The 24,688-nt window shown below is 39.4% G+C and overlaps 2 protein-coding genes across 3 annotated transcripts in view; one reads left to right on the top strand and one right to left on the bottom strand.

Moving 5' to 3' along the window:
- epha4b (eph receptor A4b) overlaps positions 1-24,688 on the bottom strand; it is a 125,149-nt gene that overhangs the window by 10,014 nt on the left and 90,447 nt on the right. For both annotated transcript variants that reach the window (XM_038270944.1, XM_038270954.1), the window contains exons 13-15: positions 23,053-23,238; positions 11,281-11,342; positions 7,595-7,804 (exon numbers count right to left, since the gene is read on the bottom strand). In XM_038270944.1, the coding sequence (XP_038126872.1) occupies positions 7,595-7,804; positions 11,281-11,342; positions 23,053-23,238 (458 nt within the window). The remainder of the gene's footprint in view (positions 1-7,594; positions 7,805-11,280; positions 11,343-23,052; positions 23,239-24,688) is intronic.
- On the top strand, positions 502-1,602 carry LOC119773807. Its single transcript, XM_038270967.1, has 2 exons — positions 502-771; positions 846-1,602. The coding sequence occupies exons 1-2, from the start codon at positions 573-575 to the stop codon at positions 1,334-1,336; spliced, it is 690 nt and encodes a 229-aa protein (XP_038126895.1). The 5' UTR covers positions 502-572; the 3' UTR covers positions 1,337-1,602.

The following is a 24,688-nucleotide window of genomic DNA, read 5'->3' as shown; positions in this document are numbered from 1 at the left end:
CAAATGTGTTAGAAAAGCTTGACAATATTTTATGTGATGCTTTCACATAAAACTAAAACATAACTTATGTTTGCATTTTCAGGTATTTACACCTTCAGAATAACCAGGCAGCAGATATCAACAAGGATGACAAGCTATGGAAAATGCGCTGGTTTCTGAATTACCTCCTTGACCGATTCCAGGCACTGTATGAGGTAGATGGCAACGTGTCTGTAGATGAGAGCATGATCAAATTCAAAGGGCGCCTCTCCTTCAGGCAGTACCTCCCCATGAAGCCGACAAAGTGGGGTGTCAAGGTATGGATAATGGCAGAGAGCTCCACAGGATATGTGACCAACTTCCAGGTGTATGCTGGTCGTGAAGGCGCTATAGAGAAGGGTCTCGCACACCGTGGGGTGATGGAATTAGTCAGACCATATTATGGGTCTTACCTGTCCATCTATATGGACAATTTTTACACGGGGGTAACTCTGTTTGACGAGATGAAGATCCATTGGTTGAACGCTTGCGGCACTGTTCGTGCCAACCGGACTGGACTCCCAAAGAATGAGAGGCTTAGAAAAAACACCTCAATGGAAAAGCACGAGTTCAGGGTAGCTCAGAAGGACGACCTCACGTTCTGTATTTGGCAAGACACAAAAACCGTCATGGTGCTCTCCAACCATCACGATCCAACTCAGACAGGGACAGTGAATCGAAAAAAAGACGGAGCCAGCCACGTCCCGGTGGAAGTGCCAGCTTCCCTCGCAGTCTACCAGAAGCACATGAAAGGTTTGTTTTGTTGGTCTTTGGAGTGCAAATGTCTGAGTTTCATGTGTGTCAACTGAGTGTTCTGTGTGTTCCAGGCGTCGATCTGCTTGATCAAATGATTGGCTATTATGGATTCAAGCATCGATCAAAGAAGTGGTGGAGGAGGGTGTTTTTCTTTTTCTTGGCTATGTCCTGCCACAATGCCTACATTGCTGCAAGGTCTGTTGGAGGAACAGCCTTCAGACACAAGTACAGAGGCTACAAACCCTGGCTGGAGGACCTGGCTGAGCAGCTCATCACACCGCACAGGACCAGGGCTGTTAATGTGACTCCTCCATCTTCTCTTCCTGCCTCACCATCTCCTAGTCTTCCTCCCTCTCCAGCTCCATCTGCAGGTAGCAGAGTAGACACACCTCCTCCACAACATGACTTTGGAAAAGTCTATGACAAGCGCAAACAGTGTAGGGAGTGTTTGCTTGTCTCGGACACTGAAAAAGTAGGTGGGCCAACTGTGTATGGTTGTAAACAGTGCAGCCTGCCACTGCACATTGAGTGCTTCGGCAAGCACTATCGTCGTTACATGTGAATCAGACTGTTTAAGTCATCAGTATGTTCTGTTCTTGTTCTTAACAGTTCATCAAGTCACTGACACAAGTTGATATTACTTATTTATTATTTTTTTCTTACTATTTTTGATTGAAAATATTAATGTTCACTTTACTTTTACATTGTTTATTTTTGTGAAGGAGTATCTAAATAAACTCAATTTCACAGGAAAGCCACAGGTGTAAGCTTTCAAATACTTTTTGAATTTTGTTTCTATCTGCTACAGAAGCTGAGATATCAATAATTTACTAGATGTTGACACAGTTGCTAAATGTACAGAAAAACTTCAGGTTTTAGGGGTATTTTTTTAAAATCGGCCATAGGTTTTAAGGTCTTTTTTCCAGGCGTTTTAGGCCTAAATGGGTTAAAACAGACCAAAAAAAAAAAAAATAAATACATTTTCATAAATTTCTGAAAAAGCTCCAGGGAGCTGCAAGGGGGACTCCGTGGCCACGGGTTGCCGATCCTGAGCTAGGGGAAAAGAGGCTGGCACAAGGGGGCAACAGAAAGCAAGACAAACAACACAACACTACTTAAATATAACTAGAAAACAACTACAATGACACAAAATGGAAAACAAACTAATGACCAACAAAACACAAAATCACAGTTTAACTGAACCCCCCCCAGAAAACTCAAAAAGAAGTCCATAAATGACCGGACCATAACATAGACAGTAAATGCCCTCGTACAATATGCAAAGTAAAGCCTTTTTTTTCCCTCCTAAAACTGATTTATAGAAACAAGGTCGTCTGCGTGTGTCACAGTGAATTCAAATGTGCCTCCGCCCCTGACTCAGACACTCTGCTGCACCTCTCCAAAATTGTAGGTGACCACAGACAGTGCTGCAGACAGGAGGCCTCTGATTGGTCAAATCTACATCCGCTCTACACAATCCTTATTTCATGTTTGGTACCTTACCGGCTTGTTTTATTTGTATGACCGCCATTGTGGAAAACGACTCGTAAAGTTGGACCAGCGAGAAGAGCGAGGTAGGCGAGAACGATGGGACCCTTTTTCCACCTGGATCCCCGCCCTTTTTCGCCCTGATGTCCCCCCACTTCCTCACCGCCTCGGCCGTATCTAGACCCACAGCTAGTTCATGATTTTCCCTCTTGCGTTGTGGCGTGAAATAACATAGCTTCAAAATTGGACATACCGTATTTTCACAACCATAAGGCGCACCGTACTAAAAGGCGCACTCTCAGTTATGTGTGCCATATCTGTATTTAACACACACATAAGGCGCACCGGACTATAGGGTGCGTTTTTTATATACAGGTACATGTCCTCTACTACCTTTAAATACCTCTACTGCATATTTAAAAATACAGCGGGGGCAAAACTGAGTATGATTGTGCTTTATTCATGTATTTATTACAAAGTATTAATCAAACTTGGGAGCTGGCCGTGAGTCAGACACATCGCAGATGACACAGCGCTGTGATCACTCCTAAATTAACTTAAAATCCTGAAACCTGCCGACGGAATATGTTCGCTTTTATTGCCGGTATCCTGGTGCCTGCAGTTAAAATTATTTAGATGAAAAACACCTGCCAGCCGCCGCGGTGAGGCTGCTGTTGAAGGGATTTACTGTCGGTGCACCGCTGGTATGTGGGGGTCTGAGCGCCTCCGACAGAAATAGATAATCTGGATGAACTGACTGCAATTATTAAGTTTTCAGGTGGACTTTCTCACTTAAAAACATATTAAAACTACTTTATTCCCACTGATCACAGCAAATATAGCTGCAAGATTTAGATTATTTAGATGAAAAAACACCTGCCAGCCGCCGCGCTGAAGAGGAGGAGACCCGCCCAGAGGCTGCTGTTGAATTAAGTTTTCAGGTAGAAAAATAGAGCGGGAGCAAAACTGAGTATGATTGTGCTTTATTCATGTATTTATTACAAAGTATTAATCAAACCCATCAAAGTCATCATCCTCTGTTTCTGAATTAAACAGCTGCGCTAAATCAGACGTGCCAATTTCCCCTTCTTCGCTGTGAGAGTCATTTTCCGTGCAGCGCAGCTCCTCAGAAATAATGCCGGCTTTGAACAACTAAGGGAGCTTGAACAACTAAGCTTGAACAACTAGAGCCAGCAGACACGTTAGTCCAAGCATCTACAATCCATCCGCAAACGGTGGCGTAACTTGCCCGGCGCTGCCTTCCACTTATCCTGAAACTGTGGTCTCCGTCCGTCATCCATCGCTCCCACGCAGCTCGCAGCCTTACTTTGAACGGCCGCTTCACACCGATGTCGAGCGGTGGAAGTTCCTTTGTCAGACCCCCCGGGATAACGGTGAGCACAGCGTTCATTTGATTCACCTTTTTTTCACAGCGGCTGTGAGATGGGCACGCAGCAATGGTGATGCGTGGAAAAAAGCACCTGGTCTCCTCACATACACCTGCCTGCATCATCTCCTCATTCATCCAGCCTTTTTCATTTGCGTTAATATCATATGTCATCAGAGCGCTGTGTCTGTCTCGCTGCCAGCTCCCAGATCAGCTTCTCTGATTGGTTGATGCGGCGCGTCCAGCAGCAAAACTTCAATTTTTCCATCTCGAGCAGCAGCTCGAGATGCGCCTGCTGCTCAAAAACGCGCTGCAGGACCTTTTGCTGCATCTATACGCGCGTCGACCATTGACTTTGCATGTAAACTCGCTGCTTCTGCTGCACCTGCTGGGTCTGGTTCACACCGATGTCGAGCGGTTGAACAGCGAGCACAGCGTTAATTTGTTTCACCATGTTTTTCACATCAGCTGTGAGATGGGCACGCATGGAGTTACATATTAACAGCGATGGTGATGAGTGGAAAAAAAACACCTGGTCTCCTTACATTCAGCCACTCTTTCATCATCTCCTCAATGAGGTGGTCTCAAAAGTCGCAGTTACAACACACATAAGGCGCACCGCACCAAAGGGCGCACCGCACATTTTGAGGGAAAAAAAAGACGTTTAAGTGCGCCTTATAGTCGTGAAAATACGGTAAATAAAAAATATCTGAAACAAGCTCACTGCGACACACTGCGGGGAGTGGAACCAGCCCTTTACATTTGTCTGACAATCCAAATGACAAGTGAGTGCAATACATCTAGCACTGTTAAAAGCAGTGGCATAATGAGCAACCCAGAATTGAGAACAGCCCCTGAATGTACATAGTCAGAAACAAACCATACATTTCAAGGTGCAGGAGGTTCAGACGTTGTAAAACATGGAGTTTTAAACCATGTTTAAAACTGTAGAAATAAAACTCCTGTAGTAATGTGTACTAATAGTGCATTTTTTTTTTTTGGTATGTCTGAGTATCAAAAATGCTAAACCTTGCGCTAACAGCCACAATGTTCTGACTAGTGAGAGTTGATGAGATAGCAGATGTATGTAAACAGTATTTGGGATAAACTCCCCAAGCTCGCCCTGCTTTTGTTGTTGACACAGAGATCAAAAAGGATACCCCCCCCCCCCACACACACACACACACCTCCATGTATAGACCCCCCTACCCCCATCCCCCCCTTGCCGTGTTTAGTCTGACGCACATAGACATCATACCTCTATAGGCTCGCCTCAGCTTTTTAACATGCGGCAGCTGCCTCTGCACCACCTAGCATTCCCTACCTCAGCTTGGTGAAAGTCAAATGAAAGACAAAGCTGCCAAGTTGCACTGCAATGTACTTTTGTTTCCACAACCATCCTGTCCGCCCCTACCCAATATCATCTTTTTTTCTCTTAACAGCTCTCCTTGAATCACTATTCTTCCCCTTCCTTCTCCTCTCTCTCTTCTTCCCCCATGGATCACAGTCTCCTCTGTCTTTCTTATCCCCATCTCAGCCTTTTCTTCCCTCCTCCATCAGCGCCTGCAGCTCCTCATCTAGGTCTATTGACATCAGTGAGAGTTTGTGTGTGATTGCTATAGTGCTGTCAGCGGCTGATCCACTCCTCCTAGGGCAATGCTAATGCCACATTAAGAATAACTTCCCCAACTTTTCTTATGAATATGAATAATGATATCTCCTTGTGGACAATTTTGATGAGCTGCTCCACAGTGGTTTGCCTCATTGATGTTTGAGTTCCTTCTGTCTCACTAAGGGCTGGGGAAGATGCTGCAGTCTTTAAAGACTGATCACTGCATATATGCAAAAAATGTTAGGGAGTTGTTTTTTCCTCTTTAAGTAGGGTTATTGTTTAGTGTATTATTTCTTGCAGTTATTTGTTATTTCTAATGTCTGCAATATCGGATAATGGTATTGTTTGGTATTTTTTGGTTTTTTATTTTTTATTCTTGTTTTACATCTCCTGTTGTGATCTTTAGTTTTTTTTTTTTTTTTTTTGTTAGATCAAGCTACACATTTATCTTGTTTGGTTTCCTTCAAGTCCTTTTCAGCTTAGTATTCTTCATCTTCCTCAGCTAATTAGCTTGATCCTCCCCAGCTGTGTCCACTTCCCTCCTGATTGCCTCACCTGCCTGCCTTTCCCCTCTTTCTCTCTCTCCATAGTATTATTTAAGAAATTGTTTTTTATGCATCTGTGCTAGAATTAGTGATGGAAGATTCAAAATATCATGGAAAATGAACAATTTCAAAAGAAATAATCAAAACCTGACGTATTGCTTCAACACATTTGATACTGTTTTGAATGGGGATATTTTCTGGATTGCTATGAGAACTAGTTTTGAACAGCTATCCTGAACAATGTTGACATTAATGGTTGTTCCATATTAGTAATACAAATTAGAACAATAAATAAAAAATGTCTGACTCATTTCGGCTTTTCGTGCAAAATAATTGACCTTCCCAAAAATGAATAACAGAACAGCTTACACAGTTAGATTTTGGGCCACAGACTGAGAAAACACTAAATAATATATTTTATTTGCTATAACTGCTACTAAATGCAGTCCGTCTGTCCCACACCACTGACTGTGCACATAAGGAATGCTATAGTTAAACCAAAGTACAGTGGCCTAAACAGCGTGCATTAACTACCCAGGTGTGCATGTCCTGTAGGTCACTCGCAGGGTGTAGCTGAGCAGACAGATGTGCTATCTGTTGCCCTTCCACAGCTGCGGGACGGACTTCATTATCTTGACTCTGAGCTCATCCAATTCAATCAAGTGATGGTGGTTGGAGAAATTAATCAGAATGGCAGGGAAACATTCATGTGCGAATTGCATGCTCTACTCGTGTCTAATTACCTGCAGCACCAGGCTTTCTCTCTTTTCACAAAAAATATGCCTTAAATATAGCCCTCCATTTTAAAATACATGTGACTACTATTTATATTCACTAAAACTAAACAGACTAAACTTGCAGTATATTGTATGAAAAATTAAAAAAAAAGTCTTAAAGCCTCACTCGAACCTGACAACAACGGATTGTCCAGTGTGACAGAAAACTAGTTAAGCATCTTTACCTTCAACAAAACACAGTAACACTACTCTTTCAGTCACTCAACTCAATCTCAGGTCTATTACCTAAACTATAATCGGTGACCGAAACTATTTTGAATTAAATTCAATTAAAAAATACTTCATTTATTCTCTTGGAAAATTCAATGTCATAACTCATAGGATTGTTTTTCGACAGTTGTAGTGATATTAGGTTGAATTTAGATGTGTTTTGATAATATCTGTTGCGAATCAGTGGATGCCTCTTTTTTGTGTACTGTGTGTCTGCCAGAGTCCGTCAATGTTGGATCTCATATGTATTATTCTAAACTACTATTCTAAATCAATTCTAAACTGTACCTAAATTTAAACTCTTACTTTCCCTGGCTCTGATTCTAACTGTAAAACGAAATTATGTTGAAACTTTGCAAAAACTCACCAGGTAAGCCGTGATTCTGATCACATTGACAAGCAGAAACAACTTAAATGATTTGAGCTTCCCTTGAAGCTCAACACATGTGACGTTAAGAGGCTTGCAGCGGTCAGGTGATGGGGGCACACCCCCAACACTGCTCAGTGACACATAACAAGAATGATCCTGTGTTGAGCAGACTGGAAACTCCTGCTCATTTTCTATATTTTTTAATAAAAACATATCTGTTAAATCTCACAGTTTTACATTTGGTTCCACCTTCGGATGGTGCCATTTATAGGAAAAGTTTGATACGAAAAAATTCACAATATTAACTTTTCAGCACATCTATCACTATTGCATATATAGCTAATGAAACCCAGTTTATCAGCATTTGTATCAATTAGTTTTGATTAGTTGCGAAATGTGAGTAGGTCTTACCCTTGTAGTGTAGGCAGCCTCTGGGTCGTCCTCCAGAACTCGGCTCAGGCCAAAGTCAGACACTTTACACACCAAGTTGCTGTTGACCAGTATGTTTCGAGCTGCCAAGTCTCTGTGAACGTAGCTCATGTCTGAGAGGTACTTCATACCTGAGGCGATGCCACGCAGCATGCCGACCAGCTGGATCACTGTGAACTGGCCGTCATGTTTCTAAAGCGAGAAAGAAACTAAATTGAATTGATTTGCGTCATTTTTTCGGCTGACATACAGTTGTAGTCTGCTGGTTCATAGATAACAGGTATAGCTGTAATTTAAGGTTTAGACCAGGATTTCAGTTGCACTGGAATCATTACAGAGTCCCCAAGGGTCCCTGCAATTCTTTAAGCTCCTGCTAACCCTGCACTCTGACCTCAGTCCGGGAGGTGGCTGAGACAAGATATATTTCTTCTCCTAGGGATCAATGGGAGGATCACGGGAACAAAGAACTGCTACCTACAGAGGACTGAACCTGCCATGGCAGACAAAACTGTCCTCTTAAACACCGAGCACGTGCAAGCCCAGCTTTCCTTGGATTTAATATTTCAGCTGTGGTTGGCAAAGACTTAGCAGCCTGTTGATCGATGATAGTCCAGCTCACTTTCCTCTGCTGATTATGTTTGACCTGGGCCAAGGATCCCTGTTAAAGAGCCATTCGTGTTATCAGTCACCTTCTCTCCTTTATATCATTTCTCCTTCTTCTGTCTCCTTCTAGTCTCCATCCATCTCCTTCTTGTCTCTCACTCTGTCTCAGAGAGGGGGAAGAGCTCAGTTGCACTTGAATTTAGCCTCTGTCTATCTGTCTCTCTTTATCTTTCTGCCTATGTGCACCTCTCTCCTCCTTTTCTTTAGCCTGTCTTTCTCTTGTCCCTCAGCAGCTGTGCAGTAAGTTAATTAGCTGGTGGTTTTGTGAGATGCTGATTGATTGAACTGTCTAACAAATCTACCAACTTCCTCTATCAATCTGCCCACCACACTGTACTGCCAGGAAGGAGAAAGGAATGACAGGAAAAGAGGTAGAGAGGTAAGGTTAAAAAAAAGAAAAGCTTATTTTTTTATACATATATTTAGATAAAACCTTCATGAGATGATAGCGGGTGTTAGACTACTAAGACAGAAGCTGGTTTTGTTACTTCAGAGGGATTTCTTCCTAATAAATGTTCATAATTAAAGACAAACTGTAAAGATACCACAGTTGAGCTGTTAAACCATAACAACTGGGCTCTATGGACACCCTATAACCTCCCTTTCCACAGGCAGTGATGTAAAAAACATGTAATTTGACTGATTTAACATTGTGTTCACCAGTGGGTACGGTTGGTAACAGTATCCTTAAGTCATTTTGTACCTTGTCACTTCATTTTGCTTCAGTGCTGCAGATGGCATCTGCACCTACTTAGAAACAGGGCCATCATTGTAGCCTTAATGGCTCTGGAGCGGTGCAGTGATTTTACTGGCTGACAAACAAGGCTGAATATGAATCAAGGGAATGTCGAACATGAAGCGCACTAGGAGCTGTGGGCCATTTATCTGGGTTTATGCAAAATCTTTTTCAAGGTTCTTCGGCTAAATCAATACAGCATCTTTGATGATCACAGCTGAAAACATAATATACATTTTCAAACGCTACAAAGAGCTGAGCATATTCATTTGCACCCCTGATAATAAGTACATTTATTTTTTTGTATTGCATCTGCAAAAAATGATAAGAATCCATCCTTTTGTATACATTTATTAAAGAGGAGGGTAATCCGATGTTGAGGAATAAATGTTTTGAAGAACAGCTATTGGTCCCTTTACATTAAATGTAACTGATCTATTTTTTTATTGTCCTTTTCAAAGACAATCAGAGTTTCTAAGACCTAGGAGTAAGTTCTGACATGTTTATTTTATACCTTGGACACAAAACTTGAAAATAATCAAGTTTATGCGGCTGGTAGCTGAAGGGAGGAAGACAATAAGGAAGGTCTTCAAAGCTTACTGTGTGAACTGTGGTAAAGAGTTGGATACTGGGGCCACAGAGGTCTCCTTAATGACCAGTAGGGGGTATTTACATGCTCACCATTTGGGAATGATGCTAGAAAAAAGCCTTTTTTGTCATCACAAACACAAAACGTAAAGTTTTGTAATTGCTTCTAGTATTGTGTTTTTTGGTTAGGTGAGATTCAGTAACAAGCACAACAGTTTTTTTTTGGTATAAAACAAAAGATGAAAGGTGGAAACACTTCCAATTTCTAAGCATTGTGAGGGATCTGTGATGCTGTGGGCCTGCTAAGGCTCTGTTGTGTCATTTGGGTGCATGTCTTAATTAATTCTTTAACAAAAACAGGACATTTCAAATCTAATTTTGGTGGCCTGTGGTCAGTATGTGAGAGGATTGGAGAAATGTGTATTTATAGCACCAGTTTAAGTAATTCATTGGATTATATGGATCAAATAAATGTAGAATCATCCTTACAATACTGTACTTATGCACTGATTCACTATCAAAACTTTTTTATTTTTTTATTTTACAATTTTTATTTATTTGATATGTGATTTGACTCAACCCAGGACTTTCCATTTCCATTCTATCCTCAGTCAGTCCTTTGTGTTTTGGACCATTGTGTCCAGCTCTGTTTGACTCCATTTTTTTTAAGGTCCTCTGATAAATAGTGATAAATAATAATTAATTGTTGATTCAGTAACAACGATCTGACTGGGTCCTGCTGTAGCAAATGATGCCAAAAGCTGAACACTTTTAACTGTATGCTACACAGTTTAGTATTAACTTGTTTTCTTGATATGCGGTACTTAGTTGATATCAAACCTTTTCTCTGTTCTTGTGATGGAAAAACAAAAATGATGTTGGACTTATCTTTTCAAAGAACATTATTGAGGAATTACTGCTGTTTTCCCCAAGGGAGCAAAAGTACAAATTTCCTCCCTCTATACTTTTGATGGGAATTAAACTTTTTCAGTGCCTTCCTGCTTATACAGACATGTACTTTCACAACAAGAGCCTTCAGATAGACTTTGTCTGACATTTTATAGTTCTTTTAGCATTTTATGCACTACTTTAGTGTGAGCAAGCTGGAGCAGCCAAACTTGTTCATGGTGGTATAAACGAGTCTGGAGGTGATTTATTTTTTTTCTGAAACTATTTTTTTTTTAAATATCAGATTTAAAGACTGTTACAATCCTTTTTCTGAAGGAAAACTATATCAACATGGTGTCCACATCTATACAGTGAGGAGGATACCAAAAACGAAATGTCTGAGGTTTACAACAAATCTTGATTTAAGTACCGAGTAACCGTGTTTTACTAATATGCCCCTGATTTGATTCAATTGTCTGTGACTTCAGTTATTCCTATAGGGAAATATATGCAAGCATTCTAACTGATTCCTCAACAGGAATACATGTTTGTTTTTACAATTTACAGAAATTAAGGGAAATAGTGTTAACATGCTTGTTATCAACTCACCTTTAGTTTTTTCTTTTATGCAGCAATTAATAGTTTAAATAATTTTCAAGTCACATGATGAAAGAAACTGAAGAAACTCTGTCTTTCAGGGAAGCATTTTGTTATAATAAACACTAAAGTATTGTGGTGTAGTCCAAGAAGGACCTGGAAGTGCAATGTTCTGTCTTACTGAGCTATGACTCACCTTCAGGAAAGTGTCCAGAGACCCATTTTCCATAAACTCGGTTATGATCATCACAGGCTTACCTAAATGAGGCACAATATAAGGCAGTCGTTAATAGGGCACAGTTACAAGGGAGAAATGCACAAACTATAAAAGATGAGGACAGAGAAGAATCAGAGATTGCAGCTGTGACCATCCTCCCTTTTCGTCTCTGCGCCTATCTCAGGGGGATAACATGGTATGTCGTCATCAGTCACACTGACAGCTTCTAATCAGCCCTCTCCATAAACGCAAGGAGATAATTAGAATAGACCAATCCACCACAATACATATATATGTGTGTGTGTGAGGGGTCTCCTGAGATCTCATGAATACTAATCAGTCTCAAGGGAAGGGAGGGGTTTTAGTTTGATCGCTGTGCACCTGCACAAGTGTGTGTTCATGTGCAGCTTTGCGGGTGATGAAGGGGAGGCTGACTGACAGCCCCTGCACCCTATGATCCCCTGCTTGGCATCTGGTGGGGCTTACAAATGATTAACAAAGTACCTGCAATCACATGTATGCACCCACACACATGAAAAACAGCAGTTGTTCCTGTTTTACAGCCCCCCCTCCCCCGAAAACACCCTGACCCCCCTGCAGTCAGGCATTGCCAATCACCAAACAAACACTCGATGTGCAGCTACAAATGATGAAGCATGGGTTGTAAACACACAGGCTATGTCACTGGTAATGAATAGTTCACGTTTTCCAAATCAGACCTCTGTGAGGCAGGGAAAGTCCTGGGGGAGGGATAAAGATAACCCAACATGTCTAGACAAGGAGTTCTGTTATAAATGTTTTTAACCAAAGACAAAGGATAGATACAGTTTAAATTATTTGGCAAATAAAATGGATCAAAAAGTTTTTGCAAAGCTCTAATATGACCCTTTTTTTAGAGAACTATGTGTAATAGTCATCGTATTATCTGATAAATACTTAGAGGTAATGTGTTATAACATGTCTTAGCAAGCAGTAAATGTAATATATGTACTTACTTAAAATATAACTGAGAATCAGGAATCCTCCTGGTCTCCTTGAGGAGGATTATTCCTCTGATCTTATTCCCTTTTACACAATAATGAAACTGCTGTAGTAAACAATAGTGCATTTTTTTCTCAGTCAAAAGGTATTTCTACAGTATTCCAATGAACTGATTTGAATATAAACTAGAGATAGAAAAACAAAGTCCTGTTTCAGCTCAAATTTCCTTTATTCAAGGTTTTGAATAGACATTAAATCCGTAAACCAAAAGCCTAATTTTGTGTGATTTAAATGTTAAAACCAACTTGTGGTGTGGCATATCAAAGAAAAATCATGACAAATAAATATAAATAAATGTAAAAAATAACTGCATCTAACAGCATATTTTAGTTTTTACCCTTCAATTGAAGAAGGAAAAGCAAGTATGGAAAATCAACATTTATCCTAGCTGCTTATATTTTTTCTTAATAATTTAATCATGTTATTTACTATAAGCATCAGCCTCGATGTGTATCCTCTAGAGAATGTAGACCACTTTCCTAACTCAGATATCTGAAAAATTCAATTCAGCTTCTAATGTTCAAGTAAATGGACTGTATTTGCATGCCGCTTTTTATATAATAACTACTTTAAAGTGCTTTGCAGCAGAGCCATGTTCAACAACATAGCGCTCACACAAAGATTCAAACACTGATATGCATATCGGTAGGGTTAAGTGCTTTGCCCAAGAGCGCCTTAACATTAGGGAGGGGAAAGAAGATTAAGTTAACACAATCATTTTTAGTTTACAAGACAACTTGTGCAATTAAGCAACAGTTACCAAGTGAGAATTTCCTTCGGCTTCCCCAAGCATATATCGACATCAATCAAGCAATGCAATCAAATAATAATAAAAAATTTTATTTTATATATTTTTCTAAGATTATTTTTTTGCTTTGGACCAAGATTTTGTCTCCATGAAGCAAGATTGTATAGCTTCAGTTTCTAATAACGTTGCAGGAAATATATCATGCATATGAATGTAAACTGTAATAAAACACTACGGAATTCAACACGAAGAGGATTAAAATGAGAAAGCAAATAAGTGAAAGGAAGATGCAATTACAAAGAATTGGAAGAAAAACATGAAAGAAAAACAGAAGGGAGAAAAAGTGAGAGATAGGAGACAGGAGAGAGGGTGGACATGAGGGAGAAGGCCGGTCACACGCCTGTCATGGACAGCATGCAACAACACCACCAAGGCCTACAGTACGATTGTAGGTAAAGACAGCAATACATCACCTTAAATGAATTCACTATCTCACCACAGAAAACAGACACACACACCCTCATACACACACAAACACAAACTGGTCTCCAGTGGTGGTGTCTTCTTTGACAGTAACATTAGTCTCAGGGATAAAAGTGAAAGAGAATTGGATTTTCTTCTGCTGGGGGTGAGGACTGCTGGTCACATTTATCTCCACACGGAGCCACTGTGTGTGTGGGTGTGTGTGTGTTTATACAGGGGAGAGCTGGTTTCAGGCCATGAGGAGTGGGGACGGATGGTGCTATAATGACAGGCTGATTTAAGCTCTGTTTAGAGAGGGAGAACATTTGTGTGTTCTGTATGCAAATGAAGCAGTGGGTCTAATGCTGAGTGAAAGGAGAACAGACTCCTCACTGCTTTCTGTTGGTACGTTTCATCACTTGTTGGTGTTTCTATCGTAAATGTTCATGTAAATATTACACTGTACAAAGTTAAAATCATGATAAATGAGACAGTAAAAAATACCCTTAAAACCAATTTATGAGTGACTATGTGTGCTAGAGCAAGCATGTATGTTGGAGGTGACAAAGAATATTGCCTTCAAGGTTCAAGGTGTTAGCTGCGCTCAAGAGAGAAGCACAATGAAACACATTTATCTGTTGTCTGAGCTCACGAGCCACAAGATTTGAGTTTGTTCCTCACAAAAACATGTTTTTAGCAATAATCTGTCATTTGAAATTAGCCCAATATATAAGATTGTCTTTTTCTGTCTCCTGCCCACAATTACCTATTTTTACATCTTGCACCATCAACACAAGCCTCTATTCTCTCTCACACACACACAGAAACACAGACAGGACTTCACCCACTTCAGAATGTCATGGAGCTGTCTTCTGCCAAAGACAAGCACATTTCAGTTTCCTCCTGAAAGCATATAATTAACTGATCACATTGATATTCATTGCAGTCTATTATCTTTCATCAGCTTGGAAATAAAGCTGCTATTTTTGCTTCTAAAAAAAGACACTCAGTGTGTGCAGGCTCTGGAGCCAAAAGAGATTTTGGTTAGGAATTCATCTGGACACTGCTTGGCGACAGGAATTGGATTGTTTTGTATGCAAATGAAGCAGTGGGTATAAATCTGACTGAAAGGAGAACAGACATGTTTCCTGCTTGACCAGCTGCAACTAATAACCAACCTTTGTTTTCCCCAGTTGGTGAAAGTGCTACAATTAAGCACAAGCAGGACACACTCTTTATTATGCAGGTTGTTATAGTTGTTATTATAGACTCAAAGGTGTTCAAAATGAAATCAGAGAAATACAGGAGAACCTTCTGTTCCTTAAGGTGACTGATATAGAGACGACTTTCCAAACTAAGAATGCTACCTTGCAGCAAGAAGGGTCTTTATGCATGGAGTTTGCATATTCTCTATGTGCATCTATGGGTTCTTTCTGGGTACTCCAGCCTCCTCCCACAGTCCAAACCTGACTGTTAGGTTAACTGGCTTCTCTAAATTCTCCTGAGATTTGAGTGTGTGTATGAATGTTTGTTTGTTCTGTGTGTCTCTGTGTTGCCAGACGTTGGACTGGAGACCTGTCCAGGGTGTACCCCGCCTCTCTTCCATAGACTGATGGAGATAGGCACCAGCACCCCTTGCGACCCCAACAGGGATAAGCGTGACAGAAAATGGATGGATGGAATAAAAAAGGCTAAAGATAGTTTGAAATGTCCTTTTTTAAATAGTAAAGATCCTTTTTTAAAGCAATTTTATTCAAGTACAGCATGAAGTCGCCTCTGTTTCCTATCTAAACATCTGTTGACCTCTAACAGCAGTGAGCTGTGCATAAAGAAATTTTAAAGCTAATTACATTTGACAGAATTAAATTGAGTTGTCTAAAATAAGGGTGAAAAAAAATCAAGACTTTACAAAAACTGGACACTCGAAATAGCTCACACAGCTTTAATCCTTGCTTTTCTTATTTTGATGTCTCACTTACTAATAGACATCAAAGAACTTTTAGTTTGCCGCAGCACTTTATTAGTGTGGGTAAAAGAGGGCTGCCCTCCTCTGATAATGGTCTAATCATTTAGGAGTGGCACCTATGTGTGAATGCGTTTATAAGTCTGCAGACTAAGCATACGGTCTAGCAAATTACATTATGAGAGGTGGTTTTAGTTTGTGTTGGGGGGAGCGTAATAGAAAGTGATAGACTCTGTATACATCCGGACAATTACATTACAAGTAGATATCTGTGCTTGTGCCACTGGACCACATTACTGCTTTATTGAATGAGGCGGCCCAAGGTACAAACGAGAAAATGAAATAACTGCTGTATTGATTAATGTTAAGGGTCTGGACTAAATGATACAAAGCTTTTAACACAGGACAGATCTCTGTTCTGGGAAGGGCCATGTACTGCTGTGGGGGCTGTAGAGAACGCAGAGAGACAGAAACTCAATAACCTTATCTTCTCTCCTCTCTTCACCTCTCCTTCTACCTCTCATTTCCTCCTGTTTGTCTCTTCAGCATCTCCCCACTTCCCATGCCACCATAATTTAAACTCAGGGCTCATCTTCGCTCAACTCCTCACTCTTATACCTTATCTCATCCCCGCATGCCCCCTTCTTCCCACAATCCCGCACTTGTCGTCACCTTTTATGTCCGTCCCATTTCCTCTTGTGCTTTCCAATCTTCAAATCTACATGTGTATTCTAGCATGAATGGTTTAAAACACTGACAGGAAACACTAAAATGCTCATTGTTCAGCAGACAAAAAGGCAAAGTTAAAGCCAGTCGCTAGTTTTTTCAGACAGAAGACACCTAAAAAAATACAAGTTTAACAGTTTTAAAAGCACCTTTGTAGAGCAGCTATTTAATGAGAGTGTGCATGTGTCTGTGTGTCAGAAGAGACTGAGTTCTGTAATTGAGGGTTTTCTAAATGAGCCGATTGTTGCAGTGATTGTAAGACACATAAAGGACGGATGGATGAAATGAGGGACAGGGGAGATAAAGGGATGGGATGGGCAGGGATGAGGGCAGAAAAAGCCTGATAGAGAAAAGATAGAGTTTTTCTGCATGCAGTGGTCTAATTACCATAAGAATGGCGACAATCAGGTGACAGACAGCAGAGTAGGTTATTAGAGCCACACATGGCAGCAGCTGGGGGCTTATGAGGTTTTAAGCAGAAAACATTCACCCACCCACCTAGACAAGCAGAGCCTGGAACTGGATAACTCAGATGAGAAAGACACTCATGCATTAACACAATCCTGCACAATGGAGCAGGAACAGAAGAAACATCAGAACACCATTTGCCACAACTATTGCACCAATAACTGCTACAGAGTGTTTCCAAATCTTTTTACAACAGGCACCAGTAACATTACCATTCCCAAAAGGGCTGCCTCTAGTTTTAAAGTCACCAATATTTCAATATAATCTAAATTATATTAAATAATTTGCAGTACCATTAAAAGTAGCAGCTTGCCAAGTTGATGAGGAAAGAGGATACAGGATATTGTTTCATAAAAAGATACATTTTTTTATCATGTACTTGGAGAAACTCAGTTTTATGTTTTTAACAGAACAAAGTTTTTACAAACATACTAATCATACCACTAGCACATTTCAAGTTTGCACTAATCTTTTTATAACCATAAATCTTCTTCTGATTGACAGCCATGGCCAATCTATGAGCAGAACCAGACTAAAAGCTGAACAACATCAGTGATGCTGATCCAGATGTTTCAGCTAGCCTGGATATTTTATCTTGCAAGGTAAAGGATAAAACAAACATTTTTAACTAGGATGTCTGGTGAGAAATAATTGTTTTGGTCATATTTTCGGAGAAGACGACTGACAAACGAGGGAATCACAGTCCTTCATGAGGCTGGAGTAAAAATCTGCATTTCTGAACATCATCATGTGGTTCAACTGACAAAGAGAGGCTATTAAGTGATGTGCATTTTTATCTGCTTTGCCTATTGATTGTGTAAATCCCTTTATTTGTAGCCTAGTAAACTAGCCCCACCCGCCAGCGGCCAAAATCATTCTTGCCTGCGAGTTTGGTCTAGCCTCGATCAATGCCCCAGGCCCTAGAACTGGCGGGCCAATCACAACGCAGAGATGTGTTTTGAATTTTTGGGTGCAAAGTGGGTGGGGTTTTGAGGGCGTGATGACAAAGCTGCGCGACGCTGGAGAAAGCACAACATGGAAGATGGCAACAACTATTGAACAGTAGCATGCACTGCAGCAGCAGCAGCTTTCAATGGAGCGCTCCATTGAAAGTTAAATGTTCTCTTTTCTGTTGCTGTTGTTCAATGAATGTACGTTTTAAGATCATTTCAGGCAAGCATAATATACTTTCAAGCGTCACTATATGGTCCCCGTATTTAAAAAAACAATTACCGAAGTTGAGAGGACCGCGGCAACCAGCGGAACTCCGAGGCTAACGGCAGCCAGGGCTAACCGCAGCAGGTCTGCAGTGGCCCACTATCGGCATAGTCGTGTGTGAAGGACCGCTGGCTGTGATGGCGATTTTTGACTCAGCTTTGGAATCAGTTTTTGAAGGATTAGACTTGGGGTTTAGGTTGAAACGTGAGAAGAAGGACGTATTCACTGTTTTACCCACAGGCTGTTTGTTCACACTCCCCCACCAGCTTTCTGTCTCGCTTACTACATCACAGTCTGTTGCACTCATTGGTCAGCGTGTTGGCCAATAGGCACAGACATGGTTTGAAAAACAACAGGTTGTTCTCATCAAAAATCTTCCGATGTCTCATTCATCTGGGCCAGACTAAATTACACATTTAATCTCACATTTAGTCTGGTTTATCAGGCTACCTTTATTGTCCAACAATGGGGAACTTCATTCTCTGCATTTTGACCCATCACCCATCACTGCTCTAACCCACTTGGCCAACACTGGAAACACCCCCTGGAAGCAGATTACGTAATTATCATTGTTTGATGAGGGGTCAAAATCTTAAAAAAAATACATAAATATTGTAGGACAAAGTCTTGGAAATATATTTAAAATATATGCAAATCTAAAACTGAGATTTTTTATGTAAAGAAATATAGATATATCTTGCAAATACTTTCTTACAAATAAAAAGATGGCTTATTTCTGGGCATGACTTAGAAGTAGGAAGGGAAAAAATGACTAGCTGTGGGTGCTATAATGGGAATGTATGAGGAGACAAACTGACTTGGAGCAAATGCAGCTCTATTGATTCCCATTTCCAAACATTTGTCAGACAAAGCTCTACCTCGGGTTTTATTGTATTTACTTGTTATACCATTCCTCTCATTCAAAATTATGTTTTGTCCTTTTTTTTGCTCGAATTTGAAGGATTTTCCATTCTCTCCTATAATGCCAGATGTATTCTAGCTCATCTTGCTTGATATAATATCAGAGCTACTTCAGCTTTTTCAACTTTTGCTGAACTGGCTTCAACATAACTCTTACTCCCACTGCAGCAGAAAAGCAATTACTCCCAGTACAACTTAAACCAATACTACTATGGTGTCTACTTCTACTCACACCTACACAAACCAATTCAGCACACCTGAGTCCAGAGCAATCAGGTCGGCCTGTCTGATTAGAGTGAGGGGAGTGTGAGAGGACCAGCTGAGGCCAGAGTAAAAGGGCCTGAAGGAATTATTGACCCATCTCAACTCTAACCCCCTTTTGCTCGCACAGGCACACTCTGAGCTGTGACCTGTGAAATTACTGCTCTGCTAGTGAGATTTGTTTCTGCAGGGCTTTATCAGCTCGTCAATGTCCCGTGAAGGCAGGTGAGAAGAAAACACAAAGACACGCATGCAAAGAGGAGACAAGCACTCATTATATATAAAAAGAAATAAGAAAAGCACAAACAAAATAATCAAATTCAAAGAACACAACAGAGGACTTAATTATGCTGAAATAAATTGCTTGTCAATTCATTTTTCAGTTATTTAGCCGTTACTGCTGTCAACCATGTCATTGCTGTCGAAGATTTTTAAGCACTTCACAGTAATTATTGGATTTATTTTGGTGTTTTTAAATCTGACTTGTAAGCTATTCAAGCGACTTTGCCATAATTACATGTCTACGTGTTGCGTGTCTCTTTAATATCTCCAAGAAGAGGAAGAAAGGGAGTGAAACAATAGGAAGGAATTAATAAGAATCTCAGTATGGTGTCATTCATAATACACATGCCGCTGAATATTCATGAGGCTAAAAACACAGCCAATTAACTTCCCTAAATATAAATATTCATGGTCGATGCAAGCGTATATCCATTTTCTCTTTTGTTGTTTGGGCACTCCTGCATGAAGGGCTGAAGATCTGAGCATGTGTGGCAGAAGGATGGGAGACGAGGGCAAAGGAGCTTCGTTTGTCTGCATGGATGTTTGAAAATTCAGCTTCTTTGTACCGCCTCTCTCCATCCGGCTTTCTTTGTTATCATCTAGATCTCTCACAAACATCTGCATAACAAGATGTCAGATCAGAAGAATGACAGAGCTTTGGGACTGAGTAAAAGGAGATGGGGAATGTACAGTACTTGACAGCATCTTTTCTAATCTAAATAGACTTGTTGTGTTCAAACAAGTAGTACTTTTATACCCTCAGTATGGGAATAATTTGGAGGAGAAAAACAAGAATTTTTTAAATGTGGACTTTTCTGCATGTTGTTAAATACAGAGTCCTCCAGAATAACTGGAACCCTCTGGTAAAGATGTGAAAAACAAACCTTCAAAATACATTTATTTCTTATTGTAGTTGCATATTTGCAGAAAAAAATAAGAATTGTGATATATTTATTTCTTAAGGAACAAAGTCCTTCATTAACAAATAAAACTGTTCAAAAACATTCTAAATTTAATGGAACTCAAAGCACTCAAGGCCTTAAATAAAAAAAGAAGTTATTTTTTTATTGAAAACCTAAAGAGGTAAAGAAAAAAGTGCAATGATTTGAGGGCATACCCATGTACTGTAGAGCGGTTAAGTTTGGAAACAGGTTATGGATTAAATCTAATTCCATTGCTTTTCAAAATCGACTTGCAAAATCCTATTTGTTCATATTGTCAATGTTGCTATCAATGTTGTGAACTGATGTCATATTTCTTGTCACTGACGCTATTTGGAGTGAGAAGAACAACAAGTCTGAAAAAATGAGCAACTTTACAGGAGAAAAAAACAAATTAATATTAATAAATCTTAAACCCAATCAATCTAATTACAGGTATAGATTAATTTACATATATTCAAATTTAAATGTAGTCATAATAGAGTGCAATACGGTGAGACTGGGCAAATAATTGCATACATTTTACATTTAGCAAGCTTAAGACATGGACTATCTTACTCCAGTCCTTAAGATGCTGATAACACACTTGCTGCCACAGAAGGAAAAATAGTTGCAGCTAGAAGTCAGAACCATGAATGCAATCATGGGTACAGTAGGTAGTAACTAGTTATTAGCACTTATTTTGATGATTCACCCGGAAAAAGAACATCCTCCGCTATACTTTTAAGGAACTTTGGGGGAAAAAATACCTTTAGGAGTAATTCAACTTAGTACCTAATACCTTTGTGTACTTTTTACTTTAACTTAAATAATATTGCTTAAATAGTATTGCTATTACTTGAGCAGAGTTTCGGATTACTCTATCAACCCTGAGTAACTTGAGCTAGGAAATACACAGTAAGCAGTAGAGTTTAGAGTCTAGTGTTACTTAAGTAAAATCTTTAGGTAATCTACTCACTGCTGGATGCAAATAAACACTTTCACACAAAAAATAACAGTAACAAAGGACTCTGAACAAGCAATCACTAAAGGACATTGAAACAATGAACACTGGAGTGAAACATCTGCCCTACTGTCATATTCAGTTTATTACAGCAATTGAACTTGGCAAAAAAATATCTTAGAAATTCCAATTAACTGCATCAAGTAATTGACTTAGTAGCAATGCTTCTTTCAAGGGAAAATATAGTGAGTGTGAAAAGTAAATCTGCTTTTTTAACAGAAAGAGTTCAAACATTGATGTCTCTCTGAATTCTAAAACATTCTGCTTTGTTTTTTAGCTCTAAAGTGCACTTTACAGCTAAGAGTAAAGTCATTCTACAGAACTGATGCACTAATTTAAATATTTAAGAAAACAAAAAACTTTCTATCCTTTATGAAAGTAAGAAACATAAATTCAGCATATCCTTAAATGAGCATATTTCAGGCTATACCATTCACTCTCTTTTTGTCAAGCTAAATTTAAATTATTTTATTTCCAAGAAATGCAGCATTATATTTTCAAATATTTAATTTTACCAACAATGGAATAATCAGCCAAATACTTATTTTATTTTTCAAATGCTGTTTATTTGAGATGAGAAAAATCTTATTCAGTTATTTGCAGGGTTTACAAATTTGGCAATAACTTCACTTTTGCCTGCTGCAAGAGTGAATTGTGTGGAGGGTGCTGTATGTTTCATTAATGGCGCATGTGTATGGCTAAAATTAGTTGATGTTGTCAAAAAAGGTTGACGCTTTCATTTAATATTTAACAGTTTTATTTTTCAAAAGTTCTCCAAAAATATTATGCATGGAAAAAAAAACAGTAACTAAAACTTTGTGTTTAAAGTCCTTGCTCTTTAAGAAATTTAATTATTTCCAGCCTCGAACACAGAGCGGTGCCGTCTTGTTAGATTCTTTCTAGCACTGTTCTCAGTTTGTATCTCGTAAATGACTTTGCACAGTGGAAAGTTTCCTTGTTTTTGTAAACTAAATAAAAGTTATAATGTTAGATCTGTTATTTCCTGTCTTTGCATCTCATGATCATATGAAAACCTGATTTTTGCTGTTTCCTAATTCAACTGAAAGGAAGATAAAGTTATATATCAACATTTTTCTTGTGTTCTTCTAACTGGGTGAATTAGAGAGCAAGAAAAGTGAAAAGAAATTCAAATTTTCCCAGCTTAGCATACTTATACTTGAAACTGATAGAAAATGAAGAAAAAAATAGAGCAATAAGCTAAGAATGGAAAAAAATTACAAGAAACGGCAAGAGACAGCCAGCCACTGAGTAAGACGATTATGTGGACACTAACTGGGAGAGAGAGCTGGAGTATGAGATAGGCGAAGGAAGGCTGTATAACTGGGGAGAGCAGTGATAACACATCAGCTATCTTGTTGAACCAGGCCTGCGTGTGTCTCACCTGCCTCAGAGACACACACGCTTACTCTAATTGCTCAAACACAATCATGTGAAGTAAACAAGTGGTCGTTTGAGTGGTGGACAGTTACATCACATTTACGCTGCCATGCAATGCACCGCAGCTGTGTTACCATGGTAATGGAGCTTTTATCTGATCCAGGGTCAGCTCTTATTCACATCAAGGCCACATCTGCTGTGCTTCAAACAGGTATGCAACAGACAGTCATTCACACCTACTCACGCGGAGATGGATTAAAAGTAGGGCATGATTCGTGCAACATCTACAGTAATTAAAAAAAAGCAAAATGTTACTTACATTTTGTTACCACACCCTCCAGCCTGATGATGTTTGGATGGTCGAACTGTCCCATGATGGACGCCTCAGAGAGGAAGTCTCTCCTCTGCTTGTCAGAGTATCCTGCCTTCAGACTCTTGATGGCCACATAGATCTCCCTCTTCCCCTGAACACGCAGACGACCGCTGCACACCTCCCCAAACTCTCCTGACAAACACACAAACACAAAGGCGTATAATATTACTGATAAAAATTAATAAGAATTCCCTAGATACTTTGGTCCTTGAAAGATTTGTCCTGCTACACCAATTTTTTTGCAATTTCAGGCAAAACAACAACATAAAAAAATCCTACACAAAATAGCACATAATTGTGAAAACTCTCAAATTTGAAACATTTTATAAAGCAAGACAATAATCAGCTCCCTAAGACCATAACGTTATTACAGTGAAATATAAAATCTATCAGGACATGTTCCCAACATGTCTAAGGAGTGGGGGATGTAGTCTAGTGGTTACAGGACAGGGAATTTAAATCCTGGAGAGGTTATAAGATCTGTCACCCTGGGTCCTTGAGCAAATCCCTTAACCCCAAAATGCACTCCAGACGCTGCAAGCTGCACAGTGCTCCCTGAGGGATGGATTATTTAACATATTTTCTTTTGGTATGTAAAATAATGCAATGACAAATGAAGGTGATTATTATCACGAGTAAATTATTTGCTGATGATTTAATGTATTTGGACAAAAGTTCTGCAGCATACTAGTTGCACTTGTTTTAACTGGACCCTTGTAACACATTTATTTTTATATAGGAACAGTTTTATTGTAACTCTGTAGGGTGAACCCTCCCAAAACTCTTTTTATTGTCTAGCAGGTTTTATTTCAGTAATTCCAAATATTTAGCTTGATCCGTCACCAATTCTAACATGCTTTCCATGTCCCTCTTTAAGACCAGTATCTCCACAGCATCATGTTGCCACCATGTTTTACCATGTGGATAGTGTAGCATTTTTAATGTTGGCTAAAACATGAAAATTTGGGCCTATTTGACAAGAGCATGTTCTTCTATACCTGTAAACATGGTTTTGATAATTATATTCTTTATTTACCAAGAATGCAGTTAAAAATAGTGGACTTAAATGCAAAGATCATATAGATATCAAGTTGAAACTCCAATGTATGCTGGGTTTTTAAACTTTTTAAAGCTCTCTTCTGCCAATTCAATTCAATCCAGTTTATATAGCACCAATTCACAACACATGTCATCGGAATGCACTTTACAAATACAATTCAACCAGGTCACACAGTCAGATCAGTTCAAAGTTTTCTATCTTAGGAAAACCACCACACGTCAATATAGACCAGACATTTTGATTGAGAGTCCAATACTTGTCCTGTTAACAGATCCCCAGTTATCTATTCAGATTCTCCAAATTTCCTGGGGACCTACTGGCTGCTTGTCTGATTAATGTTCTCCTTGCCAGTACTGTCAGTTTAGGTAGATGACCACATTAGTGAAGGTTTAGAGTTGTTTCAAAATCTCCTTAAATACATTAAAATCTATGGTTATTAGTGACCAAAATGGAGAAATCTTCAAGGCAAATCGACATTGTGCAAAGAAAAAAAAAAAGCTTTGCACTATGTGTTCATAAAAA

The sequence above is a fragment of the Cyprinodon tularosa genome, unplaced genomic scaffold, assembly GCF_016077235.1.
Source record: "Cyprinodon tularosa strain WSP-4 unplaced genomic scaffold, ASM1607723v1 ctg12, whole genome shotgun sequence".
NCBI lineage: Eukaryota > Metazoa > Chordata > Actinopteri > Cyprinodontiformes > Cyprinodontidae > Cyprinodon > Cyprinodon tularosa.
Note: the sequence above shows the minus strand (reverse complement) of the source record. Positions and strands in the feature narration are given on the sequence as shown.